The sequence below is a fragment of the Anthonomus grandis genome, chromosome 1 (genome assembly GCF_022605725.1).
Source record: "Anthonomus grandis grandis chromosome 1, icAntGran1.3, whole genome shotgun sequence".
Lineage (NCBI taxonomy): Eukaryota > Metazoa > Arthropoda > Insecta > Coleoptera > Curculionidae > Anthonomus > Anthonomus grandis.
The window spans coordinates 17,310,316-17,327,870 of record NC_065546.1 but is presented as its reverse complement, the minus strand read 5'-3'; the positions used below and the strand labels follow the sequence as shown (position 1 = coordinate 17,327,870).

The window sequence follows — 17,555 nt, the reverse complement described above, 5'->3', positions numbered from 1 at the left end:
GAGTAAGAGTGAAAAATATATAATAATAATAACAATAATAATAATAAAATAATATATGGGAAAACCATTACATGGAAGGCATGTTCACGAGGTTCAACATATCGACATAGTAGCGTCGAACTACTGGTTGACTTCGGGACAGCTTTTCCCCGAAACTGAAGGGTTTCTTATGGCTATCCAAGATCAAGTAATACCAACATGAAATTATAAGTTTGTCGTAGGTGACCCGACGGTAAAAAGTGACAGATGTAATTATGGAGGTAAGACAACGGAGTGTATTCAGCATGTCACAGGTGGATGTCAAACTTTTGCACCAACGGAATATAAAGAACGACATGATCTAGTTGCAAAGATATCAATAGCGTACCATATTATAACTATAAGCCGGAACCAGTTTTTGAAAATGAGCAACACAAATTATATTGGAATCGCACTGTACTTACAGACCAACGAGTAAGTGACAATAGGCCTGACCTAATCATAATCGATAAAATTTCTAGGAAGACAACCCTTATTGATGTAGCTATTCCCAATAACAACAACCTAAGAGCAAAACATAGTTACCAAATAAAAGAAAATTTAAAAGAGTTCATTGTTTAACTGTTTCAAAATATAACACATTAAAAAATATTTAGTGGATTAAAAAACATATACATTGTATGAAAAATTGGAAAATTGATTTGACATCATTGTCTGAAAGGCGGTGAACTCAAATACCTCGCCTATAGTTTGCAGCTCTGCTTATTCTAGGCATTCAATATTCTAAGATTATTCTCTTTAATTTACTAATACATAGACTTCCTATTCTTTCTCAGTAATAAATCGTTATCCTATTTTTTAATTTAGTAAAAAGGTATTTGAAGATTGGGGATCCAGGCTTAAAGTAGCATTATGGAAGAAGAAAACAGGTATTTACTTGTTTTAAGTCTCTAATTGAATTTAAAAAGTCTTTGTCGTTTGCTTTTATTTTATAATTTCAGAGACTGTAGTTAAAATAACCTGTAATTTTCTGTTAAACACAAACCTGTTTTATTTAAACGTTCATTTTTAATGCATCAAAACCTATGATAGGTTACTCCATATATGTGCTTTTAAAATTTTTGATTGGAGTTAGTGAGTCACAATCAACAATGACATCGATTATTCTTTTTAATATACCGTTCTACCATTGTTTCAATATCCTCTATGTACAATTTTACTTAAAGTTAACTTTTTGTGGTATTTACAGCTTATTATACAGGGTGGCTTACATAAGATAAGAAGTCATCTCAGGGTAACAACTATAGGGTATTATATATTTTGGCAACATGGCGTGTTGCTTGGTTTTTTTTATTAGTAAGTGTAAATTGTAAAAAGTACAGCAGTAGTTAAACTTTAAGTTTCTTTATTTCTATCTATATGTTAACGGAAGTGCATACTTTTATTTATTACCATCAAAACTAAATGTATGTTACCCGGTGAAATTTAAATATATTTATAGCGAAAATATAAAAATAATTTTAAGGTTAATTCTAAAGTTTCAAGCTATGATATACACCAGAATGCTGACGATACTTCAGGACATAGTATTGAGAATTTATTAGTGGTGTCTTACAGAGGTTCTATTTACTTACGCTTTTGCTCTATGCTTACAAACATTTTATATTTTCAGAAAAAAAAAACGTCGTATCATCCGTATCCGTATTATATAAAATAAATCAGCAGACTGCATGATATATAAAATACGTGTTATTGATCTATGTGTTACTTGGATGATCATGGATTGCAGTAGCTTAAAATGTCATTCCTTTTTAAGTTTTTATTCTTGCCTATGTACCAAAATATCTGATAGAGAACTTAATTGGAAGAGGTGGGATTCATGATTACAGATTGACAAATCAAATTTAAAAAAAACATAAATTAAAGGTGAATATTCAAAAAGGCGAGGTTCAGTTTGTCAGATTATAAATCGAACCGCTGTCCAAGATGCAAAACTCTGACATTGCTATACCGCGCCACAGCTCTTTTTTTATATAGTTATTCTTATAATGCTGTAACAACTATAAGTCGATTTAGACCTAATTTATTGGTTTCATGTTTCACTTAAAAAATAATTAAAAAAATTTGTTCTTGAACCAACAATTGATTTTTTTTTGCGGACTTTTTTTTGCTAATTTTAATATTAGTGTTTATTTATCACAACAGTTGTAATTATTAATAAGGTTAAGAGATAAAAGTAGCTTTATCTAATCTTCACCTTCTTGGGTAATTTTAATGTAATGTGCAGTTGGTATAAAAAAAAAATGTAGGTGCTAAGCCTTTAGCTTTTTTTATTTAATTACAATTTTGTATATCCAATATGTTTTGTTTCTTAATTTACCAACAGTACCAAATTTGTAATAATCTAATATTAATTACGATTTTTATTAAGATACATACATATACAATACATGCTATCTATATATTATAGTATCTTATAGTTAATGGCTAAGCATACAAACAATAAAATTTTAGTAATTTTACCCAAAAACTAAATTTAAAAAAATGCTAGTAATATCTCATATAAAAATATTATTACTAATTTGCATAAATCTTCTTAAAACTAATTGTTAAAGAAATAGGTTTATATCTTGTAGGAAATTGAAATATATTTTCAAAATTATAAAACAAAACGAAGCATTTTAATTAATTACTTTTATTGTTAATTAAAACATGCTTCTATAAATAGAATTTCAAAATTTAATTTTTATCGAGCAAAAAAAAGTAACATTTTTGAGCTATAAACGTAATCTTAAAAAAGGTCATAAATCGTATATGACACATTTAAACCTAGACTTTAGCTTCGCAATTAATTTTGCAAGGTTCCAAATAATCTTGGCAAAGCACTTTTCGAGGAAGTTAGGGCGATAAAACTCAGATGTAAATGAGAACTAAAAAATTAGAAAGAACAATAAGCGTAAGATTAAATTAATATAGTTAAAAGAATAATTGAGAACCCGAATATTCAGGTAAAATTAAGAACTACTTCAACTGGTTGAACTAGGATCAAAAAAGAAATAGTGTACCTTTATAAAAAAAAGTTGCTTGTATAATAATAATAATAATAATAATAATAATAATAATAATAATAATAATAATAATAATAATAATAATAATAATAATAATAATAATAATATTAAGACGTTTATTAGTCACCAAGAAATTACAGCATTTAAGCACAAAGAATAAAACTAATAGGTAGGTGTATTAACTTTTACAAAATTTCAAATATTACAAAATTCCACTAAATATTGAGTATTTCATCATTTACCAATAACAAAAAAAAATCGAAGAATTTGTAACAAAATAAAAAAGCTAATAATGCAAGGTGACCAACAGGCCATAATATGCAGATTTACAGAGATATCCCTTACACAAAAGGCTCCCTGAATTCTGTTGAGGCCAAAAAAAATAATAAAAAAACAATAATTTAAAAATTTAATAATAAATATTGTACTGAAAAAGAAAGAACATACCTAACGGGAGCATGGGAAGAGGATCAGGATATGAAAGAAAATATGAGGGGAAGGGAAGATGAGGAAAATTATATAACGATTTATGTCAACGTTCAAAGCCTTTCAGGAACCTAATCATGAACAATATTATACACAAAAACGTTAAAAAAAATAAATCACTCATACACTTATAATTAACCAAGGAGAAGCAGCTTAATGTTAACTTTAAAAGTTTTTTCTGTCAATGTAAAATCATTTATTTTAAACCTATTTATATAGTGTGCAATCAAGTATGAAAATGACTTTTTAAATAATTCCTTATTGTGCGCAGGAATAGTAAGCAAATTCTTTCTTCAAATATTTAGGTTATGTACATCCGTTCGGAATCTAATCTTTCTAAGCAAATATGATGGAGACTTCCACTTAAGTAATTTATAAAAAAAACAAATAAGATGTAATACTCGTCGATTGAACATATTTAACCAGCCCGCATCCTTTAGCTTATGAGAAATATGCTCCCCTCTCCTTACGACAAATACAAGTCTTAGGCACGAATTCTAAAGTTTTTGTATCCGATAGGCATCTGAGCAGTCAAGACAAGGACCATAAATAGTGTCGCAGAAATTGAAAGGTGACAAAACCAATGCTTTACAAAGCATTTTTTAATATTAGTACTTAAGTAATTCTTCTGGGCGTAAATAGTTTTTAAAGCAGAGTATCCAATTTTAAGTTTAAGTGTAACATGCTCCCTAAATTTTAGTTTATGATCTATTAAGAGCCCCAGATTATTTGCTGAATTTTGAAATTGTATACCATCGTTATTCATTTCAAGTCTAAAGTTATTTAAAATCTCAAACCGGTGAGCATCACTACAAAAAAGAATAGCTTTAGATTTGGCTGGATTAATTTTTAAAAGTAGATTTTGAGTTTCAGTAAAGATATCATTAAGATCTATATTAATATTAAGGTTAGCTTCAGGAGCATAACTGGGTTTAAATTAATAATAAATTTGAGTATCATCTGCATAGCAGTGATGTTTACATCTATTTAATTTTTTTGTTAATTGTGATGTGTATATTGTATATAGCAATGGACCCAAAATACTACCTTGTGGTACACCAGAAATAACGTCAAGTGCCTCCGATATTTTTCCATTTAGCAGAACTTTTTGTTTGCGGTTTGAAAGAAAAGATGACATAAGTGTTAAGGCCGACTGAGAAAATCCTAGATAATGTAATATAGATATAAGAATCTCATGATTCACCATGTCAAATGCTTTGGTAAAATCTAAGAGAATTAAAACAGTTGCCTGATCTTTATCCAAAGCCCGAAATATATCGTCTGTAACTTGAGACAACGCAGTGACACAGCTATAGCCCTTACGAAACCCAAACTGATATTCTGGGATGAGATTATTGCTATTTAAATAATCAAGAATTTGGCGCTCCAAAATTTTCGAAAGAACAGAAAGTATAGAAATAGAACGAAGATTGTTGAATTCTGTGGGATTTTTAATTTTAGGTAAGGGAATTATATTGGCCTCCTTCCACTTTTCCGGAAAATAGCTCTTCTCTAGACAACAATTTATAATGTGGGTAAGAGGGTTAATAATCACAGGACAGCAAAGCGTAACAATAGTAATATTTAAATTATCGGATCCAAATGCCTTGCTTTTTATAGTTTGAAGAATTTTTTCTACTAAATCCTGGTCTACTAAATTAAACATAAAATCGTATATATTAGGAAAAATTCTGTGCTCCTTAAAAAAATTTATAAATTCGGTATTAGGCTTATTGTTGTTATTGTTTATATTAGTAAAAAAACCATTAAGTTTTTCAACATCTTGTAATGATATAGGAAACTGTACATTAGATTTTTTAGAAATATTGATTTTTTTTGAACTCACTCCAAATTTCTCTATTACTGCAAATGCCAAGTTTATAGGTTAAATATGCTTTTTTCTCTGCACGAATCGCAGACGTTGTAATATTTCTATACTGCTTATACGTATTCCAGTCCTTCCGATCCTTACTAGCTCTAAACTTATTTAGAGCCCTATTACGAAGCTTTTGCATAAACCTGATGTTAGGGGTTATCCAGGGGCTATATGGTTTTTTTTATTATTAACCCTCTTAATTGGCGCATGTATGTCTAGGATATTAAGTATCGACTGTGTGAAAAAATCAACCTTAGAGTCGATTTCAGGCATGATATACATACTATGCCATGGTATTAACTCCAGATCAGACTGAAAACGTAAATGTTCAATATTATGAAGGTTTCTATATGTAACTAACAATCTATATGTATCCAACTAAAGCGTTGTGGCTCAGAAATATTAAAATTAATTTCACAAAAAACCAACAAGTGACAACCTCAATATTGTCATATTGTATGACACACACACAATATGACAAGATATAGGTGTGCTGATAATAAGTGTAACTAAATGAACCTTCATTTTAGGATAAACATGCATTATTATAATATAGAAGTGTAGTATGGATTAAATAATTGCTGTCATATTCTATAATTATTATGAACAATAAATCCTATTATTTGGGTACACCCAAAAATGACCAGTATCAATAGGGATGAAATTCATAGGTTTATAATGTCCCAAACAAACATCAAAATTCCTTAAAAGTCAATAAAATTAACTACATATTTAGCTTAATAAAGTAGCTACTAATATCTGCCTAGCGTTTTTGCCCGTAGTCTTTCTTCAGGGCTATGACTCTACAAGAAACGTGTATAAATTAAAATCATTAAAATTAAAATTCCAGAATGTAGATATAGACCCAAGAAACGATATTTTTTATAATAATATACAGCGTGTCCCGAAAGTAATGGAACATAGTACAACAGTAGATTCCTTACGTCAAAATAAAGTTATTGAGGTCAAGTTGACTTATTCTAACTTTAATAGTAACTAAAATACAGGGTGTCAATGTATTATTTAATTTATCATTTTTTCACATAGATCCTGAACCAATTGACGTACTGACATGAAATTTAAAACATACTAGTCTTTTAAAAAGAAAAATAAAATTTCGTATACCGTTTTTGGTTTTTCGGTAGAGGACGCATTAATTTTTAATTTAATTTTGTTGCATTAATTTTTACTTTTTTAGAACTTTTTTTCGGCCCGTAGATCGGTTTAAAAAGTATCAAAATAAATTCGTTTTTTAATTTTACATAAAAATGTATACCTTAATAGTCGCTAGGAGCAACTATTTTCGACGTAATCACTATTTTTCAAACAAAAAAAATAATAAATTATACTTATTTACTACTTTAATTAAATCGCATCTTTGGCAGTTGGCATTGCAGACAATTGTTTGTATTATTATTTATGTCAAACTTTTTGAATGTTATATAAAACTTTTGAAACCAGTAAACAAGGTTTTCTCTTAAGTTTAATCATTTTAAGTAATGCCTAGGTAGGGATGTGAGCAAATTTTGCTGACACGGTCACGTCACGGTCATATTGAAAATGACGGTCACGTCATTTATTTTTACGACACCATCGTCATTTATTTTTTATCAATTAAAATTAATCAAATAAAATCTTACTGTCGAAAAAATAAATGACAGTCATAAAAAATAAACGACTGTCACAAAAATATCAGCTGATTTTCAATGTTTACTGCTTAAGACAAGCTGCAACCTGCTTATTACAATGGCTTGGCTGGCTTGCTTGCTTCTTCTCGCGATCGGCGCGTCAATTCAGTTGTTCGGCGGCATTAGTACCTTTACAATAAGAGCTATTTTATATTTTCAAAGTTTTTTCCTGTGCCTATTTATTTTTTGTTGTGATTTGTTTTTTAAACATTAAGAAAATGGGTAGAACTAAAAGTATTGTATATAAATACTTTAATACTCTAAATAAGCCAGGACAGAAATAGAAATGTTACGAGTGTAAACTTTGTAAAAAACAGGTTGCACACAATGCAACTCGAATGGGCTTACATCTTGTTATATGTGAAATGTGCCCTGACAATGTTAAAGTAATGTTAAAAAGTGAACTAAAGCTGAATGAGTCAGAAAAATCAAACAAGAGGAAACTGGATGTGTCGGTGGCTGAATCAGCAGAACAGCAAGCAGAGTTAGAAGAGGTAAGGAATAGTTCAACGGCATCTGGGCCTTCGGCATCTAAAGTCCAGAGAATGGGTAGTCGTAGTCAATATAGCTTAATTAGTACCCTAAGCACTCAAAGCTGTTTTATTGACAACATTAAACCCGACGATCAAGATGAAATTTGGTTGATGCTAGCAAAGGCAATTTATGCTACAGGTCTGCCCTTAAATATAACAGAAAATATATATTGGATAGACCTTTTTAAAAAAATCAGACCGTCCTTGACGTTGCCTTCATGTTTTGTTTTATCAAATTCGCTTTTAAATGCTGTATTTAATCAAGTTGAAATCGAAGTGACAGATAATTTAACAAATGCTAAAGTCCTGGGCATTCAATGCGATGCATGGACAAACATAAGGAATGAGAGCATAATTAATTTTGTTATAACCACACCCAACCTGTTTTTTTGAAATCATTGTCTACTGAAGAAAGTAGTCATACAGGTGAGTACATGGCAGATCAAATAGAAATGGTATACAATGAGGTGGGAATAAACAAATAATCAGACGCATTGTCTGAGCAAAATCCGCAAAAACCGCTAATATGAAGAAATCTTGGGATTGCTACAAAGTAGATATCCAGACAAACCAATTTCATTTTACGGTTGCGCAGCTCATACACTTATTTTATTGGTTACTGATATAATGAATTTAAAGACCACAGAAACTCTTCTTAATGCCTCGAAGTCCATAATAAAGGCAATAAAAAATAAATCGGTTTTAACTTCTGCATTTAAAAGAATTTCAAAGGAAAAGCAAAAAGGTGAATCCTGCACCCTTAAACTTCGAGTAGCAACAAGATAAGCTGCCATAGTTACAAGTTTTGAGAGCCTACAAAAAAACAAAAGCACTCTTCAAGCAATGGCAATCACAGAAGAATATCAGACATTGCTTGAAAAAAGGAATAAACATGATATTCTTGATGATATATTCTGGACGAAAATCGAACATTTTTTAACTTTATTACAACCAATAAAGAAATGGATTTTGCGTTAGAAGTCAGAAAAGTGCAACATTAGTGAAGTAGCTGTTGCATTTTATGAAATTGCTATTGTTTTTGAAAACCAATTGTCTACCTCGCCCTTATTGAAGCTGGAGGAAAAAAAAGTAATAGAAAGTCTACTTGAAAGGCAACAGATGTGCCTTAGAGAAATACACTTTGCTGCAAACATTTTGGATCCTCGATATAAAGGTAATTTTTTCTGATACTTAAACAAAACTCAATACCTAAAAAAATGAATAAACTTAACGTAACTTAACTTTAATATGTAGTTGAGTATACTTTTATACTTATAATTAAATTATAAGTTAATATATTTTTTTTGTTTTTAGGAAAGCAACTATCACAAAAGGAAATTGTAGGTGGGTTAACTTACATCCATTCTGTTGCCATGTACTTAGATTATGTTGATGATAGCAAAGTACTTGAAAATTTAGCCGCCTATAGGAGCAGCGAAGGTTTTTGGGGATTAAAATTTGTGCAGGATTGTGAAAAAAATGTTAACATTTTATCTTTGATAAACTGGAAAGGTATATGTACTGAATTGCCACTTCGACATATGGCACTGAGAGAACTTTCAGTTCTTATGGATTTATACATTCTAAAACTAGGAATCGTCTAACAACAAAAAGAGCTGGTATGCTAACTTATATACATCACAATCTAAAACTATTTCCTCATAAAAGCGTTAAACCGAGCAAAGATATAAGTTTCGGATTAGGATGAGTTGACAAGGAGAGACATGTCAGACATGTGCATTCTAGGATAGAACAAAATCGTTTAGCTATTAACATTATTATTTTTATTTTAAGAAATATAGAAAAAACAGTATTATTCTAGAAACTATTCCCGATGCCGATGAGGAACCGTCTGGACCGTCAAAATCACCATTACCCTCTACCTCCATCTCTAAAACCTTACTTGATAACAGAAATGAACATGTAAGCTGTACCAGTGACCAAGAAGGTAGGTTTCACGACAGGTACACAGTTATCTTGACAAACAATATCCCGAACGTTGGATTGGCCGTGGTGAACCTTTGCTTTGGCTTGCGCGAAGTCCAGACTTATAGACTTAAAACCCATGGACTTTTGTATTTGGGGATGTTTGAAATCAATTGTTTATGATACTCCTATAAATAATCTAAATGAACTAAATGTAAAAATTGTAAATATGTTAAAAAATAATAAGAATCTTCTTTTTAAAATACAGCAGTCATTTGTTAAACGTACATATTTCAAAATGCATTGTAAGTTAATGGAGGGCATTTTGAACAGTTGTTATACTAGCGGTATTTGTATGTTTCTTTGTTAATTACTGTTTTTGGTATATTTCTTTGAATATAAAAAAATAAATAAATATCATTTACTTTGGTTATGATATAAGATTTAAGAAAAAAGTCGTAATATTTTTTTTTAAATTAGTAACTATTCTAATTTTACATAAATATCAATAATCTTAGGCATTAATTTTATTTTATTTAGGATTGCATTGCTAAAAATTTAGTAAATTTAAGTCATTCACATATTATGAAAACCTAAAAGTGGGATTATTTCGAAAATAGTTGCTCCTAGCGACTTTAATAAGGTATAATTTTTTTTATATATTATTAAAAAAAGAAATTATGTTGTTACTTTTCAAACCAATATACGGAGCTGCAAAAAAGTTAGGGGATTTAAAAAAGTAAAAACTAACGCAACGATTGCCCTCTACCAAAAAAACGAAAATTGTATACGAAATTTTATTTTTCGTTTTAAAAGAATCACATGTTCTTCATATCAGTATGTCATTTGGTTCAGGATCTATGAGAAAAAACGATAAATCAAATAATACTTCGACACCCTGTATTTCAGTTACTATTAAAGTTAGGATAAGGCAAGTTGACCTCAATCACATTGTTTTGACATAAGGAATCTACTGTTTTTCTATTCATATATTCGGGACACCCTGTATAGGGTATTACATAATAACGGTATTCGTTACAATAATTTCATAAATGTTATAAAACAAAATAACAGATTGCTTAGTTTTGAAAAGGATGACTCTATTTAAACGAAAACAAAGAAAATCATAGACAATCACATCAACATAAACGGTTTTTGTTGGAAATTTCTGCACCAACCAAGAGGTACTTTGCCTACTGAGTTTTAAGCCGCAAATGTATTAAGTGTTGAGTAGGTCGGAAGTAAGCCCTGATTAGTGCGGTCTATTTAATTCATCATTATGAGCACACAAACTATAGAATCTCGATACATTATTCTTTTTCTTTAAAAAGATATTTTTTTATAAAAATTTTTTGTAAATAAAATAGTATATCAAACAAAAATATAAAAGGGCATCAACATGAAATGGTATGCACCCGTATCACTCTTAGAATCTATTGATTTTTAATTTCTCCAGAAAAGTTAATTCCCTATGATTGCTTTTTTTAAATTGTTGAACAATTTGGCTGTTATCTCAATTAGAAAAACTGATCTACTGAACTGAGTGTGTAAGTCTAAACATTTTAATTTTTTTTTAATGATTATATCTTTAGTCTGCATTTTATTAGCCAGTCAAGCCAACGAAATTGGGAATCTTCTAATTTATACTGAGTTTTAAGATTTCGTAAGTTCTGGTTCTCTTCAAACCTTCTTCACAGTTCTAAGATAACTTGCTTCAAATCACTTACACGTGCTACAGAATAAAATAAAATGTCAAAAATAAGCTTTTTGTAATTGATGCCTTTAAACTTTACACACTATATTTTGTTATATTTTTTAGAATATCAGTTTAGTATTACTTGCAATAAAATTTCGCCAAATATTATGCCAAAGTTCAGACACATCTAAAATTAATTTATTTCTTTATTTATAAGTTTATTTCTCTAATGCAGGTTTTAGATACATTTTATTACCTACAGAATCATAATATCAAAATATTAATATAATGGTTCGCATTGTATAATAAAAATTATTTATCATAAAAAAATTAAATATAAATTGATAACCTAAATTATAAAAGTCATTTCGCATTTTTCGCTAAAACAATTTATGAGTAATATAACTGATATATAACTGCAATAATATAACTGCATTATGAGTATATCTTATTTAAAATAGACCGACAGCAGGTCTAAATCACGGAGGATTTGAATAGCAGGAAGTTTTTGGTTTTGTAGGTTTGCTCAACTTATTTTTGAGCCATGAATAAACAATGGTCTGGCTCTATAATCACTTATTGATTATTTAGCGTACTTAAAGCACAATTATAAACTTCAACATCCAATGAGGTCCCTATATACGCGATTCTTATATTAATTTTAACAGAATGTTTGTATAAATATAAATGAATTTAAATCGATTAGAATAATCCGGCTAGACAGGGCCGTAGTAAGGAAACTTATATTACAAAATATGATCGCTCGGATGCTGAATACGGAATTGGAATTTTCTGTGCTTTATTTCCCTAAATCAATATCTAACAACGGAAGAACTGAATTTCCTATGTAGTGGAAATACAATAATAGTTTGATAAAATTCCATTTTTAGTTACTGGTTTTCGGGGAATATCTCCAAATTTTTCGAATATTTGAACCATTTGTACCTATGGTTTTTCGTACGGGTAACACTTTTATGGTCATAACTAGTTCTCTCCAACACTTCTACTTTATCGTATTGAATCTACTTCTAGGGTACTATAAACCATTTCTTACAGTCGTTCTTCTTCCTGGACCCTTGCGATAGAAAGTTTTTGCGCAGGGTGGAATTCTCGCTCTATTTTCAAATTCAATTGAAAACAAATTCCTAAATTGTACTGCTGGTTTGGCTCCAAGAAAACTATTAATAATTTCAACTGTTTCAGACTTAGAACATTGAATGCCTAGAATAAGCCTAGCTGCAAACCATAGGCGAGGTTGTTTAAGTTCACCATCTCTCAGTCAAGGATATCAAATCGACTTTCCAATTTTTCATTCAATATGTAATTTTCTTAATCCACTACATGTTTTTTTGTGTTGTATTTTGTAACAGGTAAAAAGTGTACCACTTTAAAGATTTTGTTTATTTGCAGACTAATAATATATACTTTAAGAGTAATCAACAATTATTTGTGAAGCTAGCGCCCGATCGATATCTAGCGATTATAGAACGCAGCATATTTCGTTTGCCAGCAACCCATTTATAGTCCGCGCCCGCTGTTATTTAATCGATATAATGCCCATATCTCCTGTAATTCCCAAGGAATGTTAATATTTTGTTGGAATGTTAAAGTTTTTTTATGAAAATTACTTAAAAAGTCGAATGTTAAAGAAATGAAAAAGGCTTCCAAAGGATTTCAATTAATCTTTTTTCTATAATAAATATCTAAACGCATTTGAGGTGATTGCAAACCTCCACAAACAAAACTTTTTTGGCAAAAAATTATTGAATTCTTATATATGCCTTCTTTTACAATATTATAACCTAGGATGACACCATTGACACCTAACTCACCTGTGAAAGAAACGATTTGAATTTTCTTTTTTCTAATATATGTGACCCACTTCAGACTTCTTTATAATTTTTCAGCAAAAAGGGAGTTTTTAGTCTTAATGTTAATTAAAAAAACACACTGTAACCACTCAAAAGATCCTTTTAATACTAATACTGTACGAAAGGCGCACCATCCGAAAGTAAACAACGAGCGCAGTTGCCAAATACCTTTATCGCGAGAATCTTTTTGGGCAAAATCTACAGCGTTGCCGTTGTGTGTGGAAATTTGGTGATTTAAAGAATCCAAATTAAAAATATTAATTATTATTAGTGTTTAGTGTAAATATAGTACAAAATAGTTTTAATTATTAAACGAGTTTCACTCTTTCTTTTGCTTTATAATAAAGAATGCAACTCAGTTTCTGCGAATTATAATAATTTATTATATCACTTTATTTTCTTCTGTTAAAATTGAGTGGCAGCATGGAGTACGAAGCATGTTTATCAACAAAATATCGCCTCTGCTCTCTGTGTAGATGTTGTGCTCAATCCAAAGCAGCCAATGTTTACTCTAGTGTATTCAATGCTTTAAGGTTTCAGAAGAAGTAAGAACAACTATAATAATTTGAGAAAAAAGTAACAGTCTGCGTTTAAAATAATCACACAGCAAAATGAGGCATGCTGATATTATTATTGTTATTCTGTAAAAAATAAAAACAGCAAAAACAGCGGTGACTGCTCATCGAAGAGAGGAAGCGCTGTTGCCATTATTTTGGATAATGTGCAATCTTCAATCCCCACCCTGTATAGACATATTCAAAGCCTACTTGTGCACTATCCATCGAAGTAATGATGTAGATTCAAGCTAATTTAGCCCATATACCGGGTGGTGCGTCGCCGAGCGGAACATAGGAAAACCTATGAAAATTTTAAGGGGGTCAATTATTGGCTTCCCTGTACATTTTATAGAAAAAACGTAACATAACTTTTTGAAGAGACCAATCTGGCAAACCCTTGTGCAAAGTTTCAAAAAATTTTAATAAGCAAATCTTGAATTATTCAATTAAAAGTAATTGCAAAATTAGCAAATTTTCGGCTCAGGTAAAACCAAACGGGCACCATTAAAATGAATATTGTCACTGACGTGAGGAATGAATGTTTCATGAATCGTCGATTGAATATGAATTAATCAATCGACGAAAAAATAGCCATAATTAAGTGGCATTATGCGGGAAACGGTCTTACTTTGAATGTATGGTTGTGAGATTGATAAAATGAAAAAAAAAAATTCTTGTATTCGGCTGTACGTCAGATTTGACAAAGCCTTATAACAAATTGTTTGCTGGTGGCTGGTTTTACCTGAACCGAAAATTTGGTAATTTTGCAATAACATTTAAATGAATAATTCAAGATTCGCTTATTAAAATTTGTTGAATTTTTGCACGAGGGTTTGCCAGATTGGTCTCTTCAAAAAGTTGTCTTACATTTTTTCTGTAAAATGTACAGGGAAGCCAATAATTGACCCCCTTAAAATTTACATGGGATTTCCTATCTTCCTCTCGTCGACGCACCACCCGGTATAAAATAAATGCATATATTTTATGAAGTTTACATTATATAAAATACGTTATAATAAAATGTATGCTCATTGGAAAAAATCTGTGGACGCGAAGAACAATGTAATAAGCAGTATAATTTCACTTGCAATTAAAAAAAGAAGTCTACTTACCACCATCTGGTATATCGCATCAACTATGTTGTACATTTCGTCTCTGGTTATAAAACCATCGTTGTCTACATCGTATAGCCTGAAAGCCCCTATAAAAGAAAATGTTGAATTAGTTAATTAAGTTGCGTATACGTCTGAATGAAGAAATTATGAATTATCTAATTTTAATAGTATCACTCCAAAAAATATAAAATCATCACTCCAAAAAGAAAACAGTAAAAAAATTATATATTTTTTTATTTAACATTTATTTAATTAACTTAACTATTATAAATCAATATTAAGAGCTACATTTTAGCTTTTGCTAAATAAATAAAACTAATTAGTTGCCCAAAAAATACATTGCAGTTCATTTAATTAAAAGCAGGAAGTAATTACAGTACTTTTATTTAGAGATATTTAAATAAAGTAAGCTTTGCATTTATTATTTAAAGCAGTAGCAGTAATATTTTTAATATTTAATTTACCGTAATATTTTAATTTAATAATAAACTGGATCATATTCTATGAGTTAATTAAATTAGAAAAATCGGATAGTAAAAATATTAAGGTAATTAACTTTTAGGAAATAATTGCTGTAATAAAATTAAAAGAAAAGGTTTCAAAGTATATGTATAACGTGAAAAAACCAAAATTAACATTTCAGCTGAACTGATTTTGTAAATGAAACTTTGGTGTTATTAAGTTTAATTAAGAATATTAAAAGAAATTATCCGTTGTCTAGTAACATTTTGGGTTTCGAGGTCACAGAAATAAAAGTCACAAAATATTATATTAATATATAAAATTTTAAAAAACGCCTTAAGGAAGCAAATAACTATTACAAAACATCCAAAACTCGAAATCTTACCAAACAACTGATAAAATTTAAATCGTTAAAAGATAAAGTAAAAAAATTATCCGTGACGTAGACAGTGGAAGTTAGCATTTACCTTTTCCAGCACGTGACGTCACATGTTATTAAAAAAAACCTATGGAACTTAATTATTGCATATTTTTGATGACCGAATCTAAATTTTTCAATTTGTAAATGAAGGACAACAACTTACATTATTTTATGACTAGGGAGATTAAGCCATAATATGGCATCAACATCAGGGATCTTTTGACAGCTGTCAGTAAAATAATTTTTATCACTTTTCCTTATTGGTTCTCTTCGAGTTTAAAGAATACCGTTTTATATATTGGAGACTTTGTATATCTGAAAGATATTATTGCTTTTTCTCCTTTACCTTTTATTGTTGCGACCTTCTTGAAAGAAGTTACATACGGGTACAGTTTGCCATTGTCCTAATTCTAATTTTAACATATTCATTTATAAAATATTAGAACTCTTCAGTGGGTTGGATACCTCCAAGGAGATAATTATTACAGGGGATTTAATTGTGCAGTTTCACACAAATAGCTCTCAGACTCAACTGCTTTCCAATTTACATCTCTCTTATGGCTTAAAAAAAACAATAAACGCACCTATAAAAATACAAAGATTATTTATATAAATTTTGACGAAAAAAAATTAGAAGATTGCAATTCAAATACATTCGACCTCTGCATGTTAGATCATCTAGTAATTTGCTTCTCATATCTTACAAAAATTGTAACAAAAGTAACAGATATTGGAATCTATCCTTTTTATAATACCAATGACGGTGTAAACCGGCCTTTTAAACATTTTACTTTTTGGGCCCAAACTACATTTTTCAAAACTTTGTTACAATGATGTTGGATATACAGGGTGTCCCAAAATTACATCGCAATATTTTACAGCTGCGTCTTTTTCTAAAAATAAGACAAAAACTTCATATACAGGAATCTTAAAAATGGTTCTCATGTTACAGGTAGTGTTTTATAATTCCTATTGAAGATGGTTTTTTGCTAATATTTTCGAAACGCCTGGTCGTTATTTTTCGAAATTTTTATTGTATACTACTGTTATTGTCACTAACTGGTTTTATAACATTTTATACTTAAACGTATATAGGGTCGTTTAAAATTAGTGGTAGCAAAGATAAAAATGTCATAACTTTTTTTCTGATTACTTTTTAATTATTTGGATAGTAAAATTAAAAAGAACCAACATTTTTACATAAAAAAGGTACTCCTGTCTTATTTTAATAGAAGCCTCCGATTTCAAGACAAATAATTATAAAGTTTTAAGTAAATCATGACTTATTGAAAAGGTAGCTTGTTGACAATTTGTTTATTGCTTGAATCTTGTTTGACTTTTTAATTTGAACTTTACATTGGTAAAGTTAAATAGTTATTTGTGTAATTTTTTTTTAAAACTAGATAGGATAGATTTACGAATCAAGAGTTAGGCAATATGCATTTTGTGTATGGTTTGTCTAATGGCAGCTCGTTAGCTGCTGCCAGTGAGTATCGCCGAAGATTTCTCCTCAGACGAATTCCAGATCGTCAAGTTTTTGTTATCACTATAACTTATGTGAAAATGGAAGTTTTTGAAAAGCTCGTGGACAAGGCAGGCCACAAGCAGACCATAACTTGGAAAACGTCTTAAACTATTTCAAAGAAAATCCTGGAACAAGCATCAGAACAGTGTCACGAGCCACACATATATTAATTATAAAAAAAATACTGCCGACATTGATAATAATAAAAATTAAAAAATATTTTTTTAGATAGGAAGAATGGTAAGAATCCAAGGCTTACATCCTTATCATTACCAGAGAGTATAAGAGTTGGTACCAGACGATTTTGTGCTGAGGGTCCAATTTTTTAAATGGATAATTAACAACCCAAACT

General features: G+C 29.8%; 1 protein-coding gene across 1 annotated transcript in view; it reads right to left on the bottom strand.

Moving 5' to 3' along the window:
* Window positions 1-17,555, bottom strand: part of LOC126745200 (frequenin-1) — a 523,266-nt gene that overhangs the window by 58,007 nt on the left and 447,704 nt on the right. The window contains exon 6 of the mRNA XM_050452943.1: window positions 14,793-14,881. Coding sequence (XP_050308900.1) covers window positions 14,793-14,881 — 89 coding nt within the window. The remainder of the gene's footprint in view (window positions 1-14,792; window positions 14,882-17,555) is intronic.